The sequence below is a fragment of the Gopherus evgoodei genome, chromosome 1 (assembly GCF_007399415.2).
Source record: "Gopherus evgoodei ecotype Sinaloan lineage chromosome 1, rGopEvg1_v1.p, whole genome shotgun sequence".
Taxonomy (NCBI): Eukaryota; Metazoa; Chordata; order Testudines; family Testudinidae; genus Gopherus; species Gopherus evgoodei.
In genome coordinates, this window is record NC_044322.1 from 235269874 (window position 1) to 235283858 (window position 13985).

A 13985-nucleotide genomic window follows, 5' to 3' on the forward strand; every position below is an offset into this window, starting at 1 on the left:
CGCACACCTACCTGGAATGGATATAAGCAACACATCTCGAAGAACAACAGTTACAAAGGTGAGTAACCGTCTTTTTCGGAAAAACTTTCAAAAATTTAAAGTTGTTTTTACTATTTAAATGGACCCATTTTTCACATTTTTAAATGGAAACTATTCTGAAAATGGTTATCAATCAACATTTTTAATTTGCCACAAAAATGGTTTTCAGTCAACAAAATTTTCAATGACTATTTTAATACTTTCAAAAATTGTGATTTAAAAAAAAACACTTTCCATGACCACCAAAATATTTCAACAACGTTGACATTTTTTTCTGTGAAAAACTTAGTTTTAGAGCTTGTCTACATGGTGCTTTAGTCCACACCAGATGAGAGCAAATTTAGTCCACACTAGTGTGTCGTGCACTAACTGGCCCATATGTTAGAGATAGAGCTAGAACTGGATGTTAAGACTCGAAATGAGAACTCAGTGTTCATTCTCCCTAAAGCATTCTAATGCTCAGTAATTAGCAAGTGCCCCAGCCAAGCCATCACAGCTCGAAGGAGAGCAGGCTCTGATAAACTGGGGTTATACTCAGGCCCAGCTACCTCTGTGCCTATTATGTAGCCAGAAGCACATATTAAGGGTGTGCATGCTGATCCTTTTTTCAGGCAGCAGTAAACGGGCACCCCCAAAGCGCACTCCCACCAATCTACTCTGAGTCATCATGCCCTTTGTTGGAAAAGATAGCTGCTGAACCCACTGTATTGCTGGCTCCGTTCTCCCCCCTCCCCACTGCAGCCTAAGACTTGGAAAGACAAGGTTTTGCCCACATTTTTTTTTACAGAGAAGAGAAATAATAATTAAATTATTGGAGACAAAGACATAAAATATGGATCTGATTTTCTATATAACATTGATACTTTAACTACACTATGAAATAGAGAGAAGTCATGGATCAGAGCCACAATCAAAGCCATCTGTAGAAAAACTAAATCCAAGCTACTGAAATGTCAAGAGGGAAGTGTTCAAGTCTTCACACTGAGGCCAGTGTTTTCAAGAACCCAGGTTCCCTTTTTGTCAGTCCAATTTGCACCCCCATTTTTACATAAACCAAATTTGCACATGCATCTTTTGCACCCGCAGTGACCTGTAGACACACACATTAGTACGAAACACCTGAAGCAAGACCACATTTATTTACAAGCCCAATATATTCTAGGCACTTATTAGAATAATGGCCCATATGAGCATTTTCAGGTGCACTGTCCCTTGGGCACCATCTTCTTTCGTGTGTATTACAAATGTCTACTAATTTAAGGAATCAAATGCTAAATCCACCAGTCATAGACGGGTGGGTTTGGGCTACTCCTTAGATTTAGATACCAGTGAATTGTCTACAATCATCAATATGCATGTTTTTTTCATGACATGAAGTATGAGTAATAATCTACATTTAATAGCTAACCCAACTATAAATCATTACAAATGGTTAATATAAATTATCTGGAAATAGTCTCCATTGCAATTGTTTCATATTGTCATGTATGAGAGAACACAAACGAATAGAAGTTGCTTATATAAAATGTATGAGGCAATGTATCATTCTGTGATGTGCAGCCTATCTCGCTAGGCAATGGAAGGGCTGGCTCTATGACCACTGGGTGGGATGTTCCATTGAAAAAGCCAGCCTCCTGCTATGCCTGTCACTTCCCTGCATTTCATGAAATGCAAACCTAAGAGAAAAAGATTCCATTATGGTCAAGTTCATAGTACTGATTCATTACATGTGTTTAATGACTAAAATAGTCATGAACTGGATAGGAGAAAGGGATGCTAATATGGGCCAAATTCAGGCTCAGTGTGATTTTTGTGGTGAAGGCAGGAACACCTTAATTTTACAGACATTCACAGTAATGTACATATGGTGATGACAAGTTAGTTACCATGTTAAAGCATTACAGCAAATTAACTATTGTTTCCAAGAGTTACCATATACAATTAGTTATTAAAACTGTCGTGGAATACCACAGAATATTTATCTGCAAATCATGAAATAACTTGTCATCATGGCACAGACATATCTGACTATCATATATGGAATGTACTGTTGTGAACACTATTAGGAAATTTGTTTGTGTTTCTTTTAGATTTTATCTTTGGCTCTGGAGCTCTTTAATAGTTCTACTAAGATTACACTCACTATGCAATTTCCCCTTATTTGTCTAATAATAAATTATAAATCTCCTCAGGAAGTTTTTTGGGTTTGTTTGGTTTTTTTTAATTGGAGAATTTTTTTAAAAAAAGCCAAGTGATCTACAAACTTATGAAGATTTTCCCTAGTTGTTTTTTATTCATTATCATCCACCAAACACTTTGAACAAAGTACAGATCTTTAGCCCAATTCTTGGTGTTGTCCAGCCACTCTGCATTTCTCCAGTGATGCAGACAGGCCCTAATCAGAGCTTAAATGGCCCTGAACTGAGTCCTGACATAGAGGAATACCTGGATTAAAGAGGCTAGGACTTTTCAGCTTGGAAATGAGGAGACTAAGGGGGGATATGATAGAGGTATATAAAATCATGAGTGATGTGGAGAAAGTAAATAAGGAAAAGTTCTTTACTTATTCCCATAATACAAGAACTAGGGGCCACCAAATGAAATTAATGGACAGCAGGTTTAAAACAAATAAAAGGAATTTCTTCTTCACACGGTGTACAGTCAACTTGTGGAACTCCTTGCCTGAGGAGGCAGTGAAGGCTAGGACTACAACAGGGTTTAAAAGAGAACTGGATAAATTTGTGGCGGTTAAGTCCATTAATGGCTATTAGCCAGGATGGGTAAGGAATGGTGTCCCTAGCCCCTGTTTGTCAGAAGGTGGAGCTGGATGGCAGGAGAGAAATCACTTGATCATTACCTGTTACGTTCACTCCCTCTGGGGCACCTGGCATTGGCCACTATCGGTAGACAGGCTACTGGGCTGGATGGACCTTTGGTCAAGCCTTTACCCACTTAAAACTTCTCTCTGCAAGCCTTATGCTGAATACAATTGTGCCTCTTTAGAGAGCCTGGGTCTATGTACTACTTGCTACTGAGCATTATGACTATTCATTATTTACTATGTGACTTATCTCCTAAATCATGTGCTATGGATTCTGTTCCCTGAGTGGATGACAATTTTTAAAAAACTGAATAAACAGAATAATGGTAGTGCATACTCTTGTTGTCAGAAAAACTTGCTCATTTGCACATGAATTAAAGGGCCTGTGCTGACATCCATGCAATCAGAAACAGTGTCTGGAAGAAAAATGAACCAAAGGATTCAAGAACATTTTGAACCAAATTGAAGTGGATTTTGTGGACAAATTCATGAATATATTTTCCCACTGGGCTAGCTCTGATTATTATCATTCACAGATAAATACTACAAATTATTTTATCTGATTTTATGCAATTTGCAATGGTTGTAAATTTGAATGTGACAGGGTTAGATTAGATGAATAGCTATCCTTTTCTATCATTATTACATTTTCTGATTTACTCTGCTGGTATACTATAAATTAAGGAATATCATGGTGACTATGGCACGGAGCAATCACTATCTTCATTAGATGTGAAACATAAAATCACTACTGGATACATACTATCATATGACTTCCAGGTTATTCAAAAAGCTGGTTAAAATTTTCAGATTATTTGGATACACTGTAAGAAAATAGTTTTCCAGGAAATAGTACTAATGTCTTTTGCCATCCTCATTTTCAATATTTTATCAAAAAAAGTGGTCTGGACAGAAGAGAGGGTGGAGAGATAAGAGTAAAGGAGAAGGTTGTAGATGAGTTTGTTCATAAGTTTGAGCCTAAAATTTATATTTTACTGTACCAAAGTTCTTTCTAATGCAACTAACTATAGAGGAAATGAGCAATCAAACTCCAGTCTAGAAAATCGGATGGAACCAGTTTTCCTGGTTTTTGATACTGATGCTATTTATTTTTCATGCAGTGGCAAGGAGAAGAATTGGATGACTTAAGGGATCTGTTTCATCTCCATTTTCTCAGACATTATTAATTCAGTATAATAAAGCATTTTGTGGGTTTTGTTAAAAGAACAATTTAAAATGGCTAATAATGTCTGTAGACAAGCACTTCATTGCTCACGGTACAAATTCGCTGGAAACCACTCTTTCACATGCCAGTGCCCTTTTATTTCCCAGTATTTTCCCACCACCACATATATACAGCTATATGCAATTCAATACCAGTCAGGTAGCCCCTTAGGGAACAGCTTGCTCTTTCAGCAGCTGGGAGCAACAGATCCTCACTTTCCTGTTCCTCCCTCCTACTTCCTTCCTACTAGCTTTATAGGCCTTCCTCTCAGCAGGCTCACAGGTGATTGCTCTCAGGCTCCTTTAATGAGCCACACCCTGCCAGCTCCAACCAGTTCCCCTGGCTGGGAGCTATGCTAGCAGGTTCTGAGCTAACAGGGGCTGGTTCAGTGCCTCTTAAGCGAGCACCCTGTTACAATCCCTGAAGACAAGGTATTCCTTATGATTTGGAGTTATCTAAAAATCTCCTTCAGTTTGTTGAATGATGAAAGGCACCTGCTCTGAATCCACTTGCTACACCAACATCTTTCTATTTAAATATGGGAACTATTAAAGGAGACAACGAGGCTTTCCCAGGTAGCCTTTGAGAACACTGGATATGTTTTAAATTATCACTGTTTCATGATGGCACCCTGAAAGCCAAATTATGTACAGTAATTAAGGTGTAATTTAATACAACCAATCAAATATTCTTTAGTCAAAACTTATATGAGAGAATGTTTTTGTTATAAACTCCCAGTTTGTGCCTGAGGTAGACTGGACTCGCATTGACTTCAGTGGAGTTTGGATAAAGAACCTACATGCAAGTTAAAAGGCAAGTGTTTCTGTCTAATAATGGGTGGGTGTAGTGGTAGGGTTGTTTGTGTGTTTCTCAGATAAGCAGGAAAAAGAAGATATGTGGGTATTTTCCCACTAAAACTTTTTTCTTCAGAATTCTCAGTTACAGACCAAAACAAACATGGAGCTGTTTATTTTCAGTTTTGTAATAAAGAGATACATTATTTTCATTACTTGGATGTCCAGAACATACATTAAACATTAATTTATTTAAGAAAGTTTCATTATTATTGCATATGCTTTGGTCTGGTGCTCAGAAAAGTCTATAGCTTAACATACTGGTTTCTTTACAAAGTTTAAAAATATATATATATTGTACTGTGCTTTACTTTCTGGAGGTGTTTATCTAGAATTCCAATGGATTGGTGAGTATATTTTGGTTTGGAGTGTAAGCAATATGCTGTAATTCTTGTAATAAATTAATTCCAATCAGAGGTTTTAGTTAAGTTGGATCCAACATGCTTCATTTTATAGTCAAATAAGAGGTACAAAACATGAGTGTTTTATCTGATATGTGCGAAGATTTGTTCCTCATGCTATCTTTACTTCCTTTTACAATTCCTCTTGTAATTGTGGCCAAACAGCTTTTTTTAAATCTTTAGGCAAAGCTTTTCAAAAGTGACAATTGATTTGGGTGCCCATCTTGAATTAATTTAAAGGGGCCTGCTTTTCAGAGGGTGGATATTTTGGCATTTTTGAAAATCAGGCCTTTTCAGATATTTCAAACTGGGCACCCAAAAATTTGAGGCAAAATGACTCACTGGATTTTCCTCCAATGGTACCATATATTCATCACAATGGTCTATGGCGAGTTCTTTCTCCCATGTCCTTTATAGCACTGGCAATCAGGTAAAGGAGCAATAGTTAAGATTTGCCTGAATATTTAAAAAAGAATTAAATTCACTAAGCAGATGAGCACTTTTATATCATACTTATTTATAAACACAATTAAATCAGGTTCATTTATTTTGCTCCATCCTACATCTAGTCAACATAGCTTGGTACTTGTCTTAATTAAACTATAATCCAAATGTTAAAAAACAAAACACTATTGGGTTTTACAAACCGGCATATAACATAATAGTTTGTGGTAAGGATTTAGTCTGCAGTGGCTTGCTTGTTTCAGATTTTAAAGCTCTACTAAAACCAATATTCAGACACAAATATGTGCACGTTGACAACATTACGATGAGAGACAATCCCGTTCACCACATAGTTCATCTCCAGTTTCAGAATGGCATGGAAAGGTCCAACAATGGGCTTCACCTGACGAACTACACCTGTGGCAGAAAAACAAAAATAAGCAATGAAGATTAATACAGTTAAATCAAATGTTTTCTGATTAGCTGTAGACTATATGGGGTTTGTGAATACTTTTGATTAACAATTACATTTACAGAATGTTGGTCTGGTTTGCAAACATACAAAAAAGGGCTATATCTGAAATGATTATTCCCTTTTCATATTTTGACCAGCTCCTATTTTCAGTACATTTACTACAACACTGATAATGGAAAAAACACTGAATACTCCTCAGTTACCAGTATTTTCTTCCACATTTTGCCCAATCTATGCAAACTATTTTTCTAAAAATAGACAATAAGACATTGATTTGTTTAAGTAAAGCAAGATGCAGATTATACTGGAGAATGTACACAGAGATGGATACATAGAACAGAACACCAAGAATGAACTTTCCACTCTATTTCAGACAGGAGAGATTACAAGGAACACCAATTAGTACCTGATAATAAGCACTTCTCACATACACATCAATCACCACATGTGGCAAAGTACCTGCCTCTCCTCTGCTAACTCAGTCCTTCTTAGCCTTGGAGACACAGGCTTGGGCAAAGCAAAAGCCCTTCACAGTCGCGCAGGGTCTGGCTGATCCCTTCTCAGTTAGGCCCTTGTTCTGTTTTCCGCTCCTTCTGGGGAGAGTGCAATCTGCCTTACAAGAAAAGTTTCAGAGTTCAGCTGCCCCTACTCGCTGGCAGCTACTCTACTTCTCTGCTCCCCCCTGCTTCCCTGCCAGGGAGGGTTTAAAAAAGTCTCCAGCCATTGGGGCCAGCTGAAACTAATTACCTCCCTGGTAACCCCTGTTCCAGCTGAACCTTATTCCTCCATGGTTAAGCCTTCTGGGACTAATTACTACCCCTTTCCTGGTAGCTAAGTGTCCTGAGTTTGCCACATCTCTCTCCCCCCCCCCCCCCCCCCCCCCCCCCGCTCAACACTATGGGGTTGGGCTACTTGGGTCAGAAAGCAGTGCACCCTCAGAAAGCAGGCCATCCGCATTGCCATGTTGGGTTCCCGACCTGTGTCGCACCATGAAGTGGAAGGGTTGAAGCGATAGGAACCATCTCGTTACTCTCACATTTTTGTCCTTGTTTTGGTGCATCTACTGCAACGGGGCATGGTCCATGACCAGGGTAAACCTCTGTCCCAGTAGATAGTAGTGGAGGCTTTCAACAGCCCATTTTACTGCCAATCATTCCTTTTCCACTATGGCGTACTTCCGTTCCCTAGGCAGGAGCTTTCTACTGAGGAAGAGGACAGGGTGTTTGTCATCTCCTACCATTTGTGAAAGCACCGCCCCCAGCCCTACTTCAGAGGCTTCTGTTTGTAGGATAAACTCCTCCCTCCAGTCTGAATCAGTACGGGGTCTGTGCAGAGGGCCGTTCGCAGATCTGCAAAAGTGGCTTCGGCCGCAGCAGACCATTTTACTATGTCTGGGCCCCGAGCCCTGGTCAGGTCCGTTAATGGGCATGCCCTGGTGGTGAAGTGGGGAATGAAACGTCTATAGTACCCCACGAGTCCCAGGAATGCTCAGACCTGTTTTTTCCAGAGTGGTCAGGGCCACTTCTGTATGGCATCTAGCTTGTTGAGTTGGGGCCTCACCCGCCCCTCCCCACTATATATCCAAGGTATTTGGCCTCAGCTAACCCGATCGAACATTTGGAGGGATGTGCAGTCAGTGCAGCCTTTCTCAAGGTATCCAGGACTGCCTCTACCTTTCTTAAGCGCATCTCCCAGTCGGGGCTATATATGATGATGTCATCAAGATAGGCAGCAGCGTACTCCCCATGGGACCGTAACAGTTTGTCCATCAGCCGCTGGAAGGTAGCGGGGGGCCCATGCAACCCAAAGGGAAGAACAGTGTACAGATATAGTCCTTCTGGGGTTGCAAAGGCCGTCTTCTCCTTGTCGGCTTTAGCCAGGGGGAATCTGCCAATAGCCCTTAGTAAGATCAAGGGTAGACATGAAATGGGCTTTTCCCAGTCTGTCAATCAGCTCATCTATCCTGGGTAAAGGGTAGGCGTCAAATCGGGACACCTCGTTTAGCTTGCGGAAGTCATTGCAGAACCTCAGACTGCCATCTGGCTTAGGCACTAAAACCATGGGACTGGACCATTGACTATGAGACTCTTCAATGACTCCTAAAGCCAGCATCTTCCTGACCTCTTTCGTAATCTCTTCTCTCTTGGCCTCCGGGATCCGGTGTGGCTTGACGTGCACCTTCACTCCAGGTTCTGTGAATATGTGATGGTGAACCTCAGTAGTCCTGCCTGGTTTTTCCGAGAACACATCTTGGTTGCATTTGATCAGGCTGACCACTTCGGATCGTTGTTCCGGGGTCAGCTCCGGGGACATTCCTACCAGGTTAGGCTGATCGCCTTTAGGGGATGGTGCCCCAGCGCAGCTACCAGAGCTTCTCTATCCTGCCAAGGTTTCAGCAGATTTATATGATAGATCTGCTCCTGCTTCCGGCAACCTGGCTGCCGGACCTTATAGTCAACTTCTCCTACAGCTTCGATTACCTCATAGGGCCCCTGCCATCTGGCCAGGAGCTTGCTCTCCGCCGTGGGTATGAGCACCATCACTTGGTCCCCCATCTGGAACTTCTGGGACCGTGCTTGACGATTGTAGTACATCCGTTGCGTCCCTTGGGCCTTCTCCTATTTTTCGGGCTGCTGGGATTTATCCCCTGAGCCTTTCTTCCCCAGTCCTCCAGTCTCTCCGGGACTGCCGGCGGCTCTTCCGCCTCCTGCCTCCCCTCCATTTTCCGGCCTGGAGCTAGGGCAAACCGGGGCCTCGGCGCAGAGACTGGTCTCCAAAACTGGCGCCTTCCTCCCCCGGTGGTCTGAGAAAGTTCTTGGGCTGCTAAGTGCCTCTCCACGAGAGCAACTAGATCGTCATAAGAGGAGGGATCATTTTGGCGGACCCACCCCCGTATGTCCGGCGGCAACCCTCTCATGTACCTGTCCAATACCAGGGTTTCTACTACCTTCTCTGGCCCACGGGCCTCGGGACGGAGCTACTTCTGCGCAAGGTGTATCAAATCAAATAGCTGGGACCTCGGTGGTTTGTCCTCCCGGTATTTCCACTCATGGAAGCGCTGGGCCCTTATGGCTAGCGTCACGCCTGCCCTCGCCAGGATTTCCGCCTTCAGCCGAGGGTAATCCATAGCTGTTTCTGCGGTCATGTCGAAGTAGGCTTTCTGGGCCTCCCCACACAGGAATGGAGCCAGCAGACCTGCCCACTGGTCTTGGGGCCAGGCCTCCTGCAGTGCCATCCTCTCGAACGCGAGGAGATACGCCTCTATATCGTCATCTGTTGTCATCTTCTGTAAGTAGTTGCTTGCCCATAGCGGCCGGGTCCCCTGGGCCTCGTGCGTCATCATGGTCAAGGCCTTCAACTGGTTCACTACCTCGGTCAGGGTGGCTCGATCTTGGGCTGCCTGGCTCATCAGCAGCTGGTTGCTCTCCTGTTGTACCCGTACGGACTCTTGCTGGGCCACCACCTGTACTCGAGTGGCCTCTTGTTGAGTCGCGGTGGCCTGCATCAACACCTTCAGTACATCCTCCATTTCCCCCCCCCAAAAAATTTTTCTCTCTCTCTTTTTTTTTTTTTTTTTTTTACCTTGCCCTGTGATGGCTTGCCACCGAGCCTCACTCACTAGTACATACCCCACTTGACACCACGTGTGGCAAAGTACCTGCCTCTCCTCTGCTAGCTCAGTCCTTCTTAGCCTTGGAGACATAGGCTTGGGCAAAGCAAAAGCCCTTCACAGTCGCGCAGGGTCTGGCTGATCCCTTCTCAGTCAGGCCCTTGTTCTGTTTTCTGCTCCTTCTGGGGAGAGTGCAATCTGCCTTGCAAGAAAAGTTTCAGAGTTCAGCTGCCCCTACTCACTGGCAGCTACTCTACTTCTCTCCTCCCCCCTGCTTCCCTGCCAGGGAGGGTTTAAAAAAATCTCCAGCCATTGGGGCCACCTGAAACTAATTAGCTCCCTGGTAACTCCTGTTCCAGCTGAACCTTATTCCTCCATGGTTAAGCCTTCTGGGACTAATTACTATCCCTCTCCTGGTAGCTAAGTGTCCTGAGTTTGCCACACCACCAATTTGCAAATTTTAGTGGGCCAAATTATTATAAACTATCCCACTGAAAGCAGTAGGATCATGACTGGAGGGAGGTAAGTATGCAAGGTGAGTAAGGACTGTGGCTATCAGAATCTGGCCCAGTGGTATTTGAAACATGTCGTTTAATTTTAAAAACTAATCTGTATTGTTACTGCTGATCACATTTTAAATACATCACTTTCACATTATCTCATCTGTACTGGGACATATGATGAACAAATAAAATCAGGGGTTCTCAAACTGGGGGTCAGGACCCCTCAGGGGTCACGAGGTTATTACTGGAGGTCGTGAGCTGTCAGCCTCCACACCAAAGCCCGTTTGCCTCCAGCATTTATCATGGTGTTAAATATATAAAAAAATGTTTTTAATTTATAAGGGGGGTTACACTCAAAGCCTTGCTGTGTGAAAGGGGTCACTAGTACAAAAGTGTGAGAACCCCTGAATAAAATGATAGTGGAGCAATTAGTTATACTTTTTAAGACCTAATCTTGCAATTTGTTCTGCATGGACAGATGCCTGCAGCCAAACAGAATAGCTGCAGGAAGGCCCTGATCCTGCACCATTAAAGTCATTGGAACCTTTGCCCTAAGTCATTATTACATAGGGTTTGCTTCCATGAACTATCTTATTCTACATATTAAACACATCATGCAGCTACTGTGTTATTAGTATGTGGAAGTTCAAAGTGGTCAAAGACATAAAAATCCAAAGCTAACTGATAGACATCAGGAATTTGGTATAGAATCCCCATTTCAAATACATGATTCTGACAGCTGATGTTCTACAATGCATTTGATTTGGCAGGAAATGTATAGTTTGAGTGGATTATTTTGATGTATTCCTTCTAGATCTTAAGAGTTATGTTTCAAAGCGTATAGTGCAATGTCTTTATGGAATTCCAAAATTCTTAGGGACCTAAGAACATATTGGCTTAAGATCTGATGGTGGAGATAAACGTTTGCTTATGTAGGCTGTCAGCACCTTTTTTCTAGTGCAGTGATGACATTACAGCTCTGTCCTGTTTAAATACTGACTAATATCTTCAGCATGTAGTAAAATAGCAAACTTTTCACCGCATTCATTTTGCTTGCCATATTTAATGAATACACTTCTTTTAAAGCATCCTTTCCCCCTACAATTTATTTTTTTTTTTTTTAGTTTTCTTGGCCAGCATCCTGCACCTTGTAAAATTGACTTGTGGTGGCAAGGGCTGGGGGGAGGAGCGGGCTGAATCTCTCTGGAATTCCCCTTCTTATATGGTAGGAAGTGTTTTAATAATACTACATGACATTATTGTGGAAATCTTCTTCCATCTCAATTATGGGAATTTGCACTATGGAATCCAATCAATAACATTTAATATTTAACGCACTTAATTTCTTTCTTGTTCTTTAGTAACGTTCAGATGGTAAGGGCAGATGTTCCTATTTAGTAATCCTTTAATATTTTTAGTCTCACCTTTATTATTAATCCATTCACTCTAAAAGTCAGATTGCACATCGCAACCTATGTAGTCATGCAATCATGTCTAAGATGGTTGATGCTACAGTACAGAACTTATGAGCATTATGGCTATTGTCTGGCTATGCCGAAAGAATGACAGGAGACATCAGATATGGGTTTAATCAGGCTGCAACTTTATTATTAGATGTCTGAGACTAACCTGGTGGATAAAATGTGCAGTGCAGGTGAAATCCCCCACAATTCACGGGGGATGGGAGGGTGAGTGCTTTTTTCAGCCCCTCCTGCCCCTTTCCGTTCATGTTCCTCCAGCAGATCAATTGCCACGCACCTCAAATTCCAGACAATTCTGGAGGTGGGGGGGCTTCCACCAGCTCCCCCCCTTTTCCTCCAGGTCCCTCCAGTAGTTCCTTTGCTGGGACCACGCCCCTTTGTAGGAGGGGTTAGGGTGGACTATAATGATGGGGGGTTGGCTCCCCAATGTACCAATCAGAGGAGTCTCCAGCTGCCCCCAGCTTGCTCAATTACCAAGCACCTCTCCTTAATTCCTTTTCCAAGCCTTTTATCCATTTGGGATTTTTTGTGGCTTAATTTATGGAGTACCTGCACTGAACATCTGCTACACACTTCAATAAAGAGTTGCAATATATGGCCTACCGCCCGTCATGCTGTGCATGAACAGAGGCCACCTGAACCTGCTGTGAGGAAGGTGAACCGGCACTTGGCCAATATGGTGGTAAAGGAAAAATTCCTTCCCAGCCCCCCTTAGTGGGGTGGCTAATGTAATGCCCACAGCAGATACAACTAATCACCCAGCATACTTGTGACCTAAATAGGGAGGGATGGTGGGTGCTGCCCAGCCTGTTCTGAGTGAATGAGGGGAGGGGCCAAACCCAGGCTGACCTTTTTAAACCCCTCATTCCTAGGTGGTGAGTCATCCACCACGCTGACTGCTTTTCCAGCAGTTTTACATCCCCCCAACTCCTCCAAGCAAGAAAGCATTACCCTCTTCTCCCAGCCAGCCAGACAACTCCCCTCACTCTTCCCCCCCATCCCCGCTTAAAGTGTAGGGCGGTATGATTGTAGCCAAATGCCATTAAGTTTCACCCTTGTCTCTTCTGATTCATTCAAATAAGTGCTTACTAAAAGACAGATGAAATTTAAGTTTGTGTTCAGAAGCAGCTGATAGAGGGAAAGAACAAAGGCACAGTGTACAATTTGACAGATGTTGTAGAGTTATTTTGCTGCTGCTTTAAAATCAAGACTAACCATGGGCCAAGGAGTAAATACTGTTCATGTGAAATAGTTATGTATAGAAAATTGAAGTGTAAAGTTTTCGTTAAGATGGGCTGTGTAAAAATGTGTGGAATGTGGCCTATCCTATATTCTTTCAATTTTTTTTGTTTTTATCTATTTAGCCTTGTATATAAAATAAAAAGGGAGTACTCCTGCAATAAATTGCAACACAGAAATAAAATTAAAAAGCCAGCAGAGCACAAATCTCCTCTCCTCCAGCACCTATGTAGGATGACCTGCCTGGACAGGCTTCCTTACAAGTGGTGAAACTGAACCCTCTCTAAGGGTATGGCTACACTCGAAACTTCAAAGCGCTCCTAGTGTGAGTGTAGTCGCAGCGCCAGCGCTGGGAGAGAGCTCTCCCAGCGCTGCATGTACTCCACATCCTCATGGGGTTTAGCTTGCAGCGCTGGGAGCCGCACTCCCAGCGCTGCGGCACTGTTTACACTGACGCTTTACAGCGCTGTATCTTGCAGCACTCGAGGGGGGGGGGTTCACACCTCTGAGCGAGAAAGTTGCAGTGCTGTAAAGCGCCAGTGTAGCCATGGCCTAAGTCTGATTTCTGGATAAGCTTCCCTGCTGTCCTACATGAGGGTTTTATGATGTGTGAAAGAAATGAACTGGAAAATGATCCATTGGACAAACACATGCAGTAGGAACATCTAGTGTACAATAATCAGTAACCTTTGCTCATCAAGCGTTTCCATTTCTCCCTTTTGATAACAAGCAATACAGAGAACAATTGATCCTTTTCCTCTGACAAGCACAGATGAAAATCATGCACCAGAGCTGCTGAAAAGCTTGTAATGTAGCCTTATAGGCCAAAGGCTATTCAGTTATCTAGATTCCGGTAAATCTGCTACTGTTGTACTGGAAGCTGTTTTGAGAAA

General features: G+C 42.7%; 1 protein-coding gene across 1 annotated transcript in view; it reads right to left on the bottom strand.

Annotated features, from left to right (window-relative positions):
• Positions 1-5024: 5024 nt before the first annotated feature.
• FBLN1 (fibulin 1) overlaps positions 5025-13985 on the bottom strand; it is a 114747-nt gene continuing 105786 nt past the window's right edge. Inside the window, exon 17 of the mRNA XM_030539612.1 lies at positions 5025-6201. Coding sequence (XP_030395472.1) covers positions 6062-6201 — 140 coding nt within the window. The 3' untranslated portion in view covers positions 5025-6061. The remainder of the gene's footprint in view (positions 6202-13985) is intronic.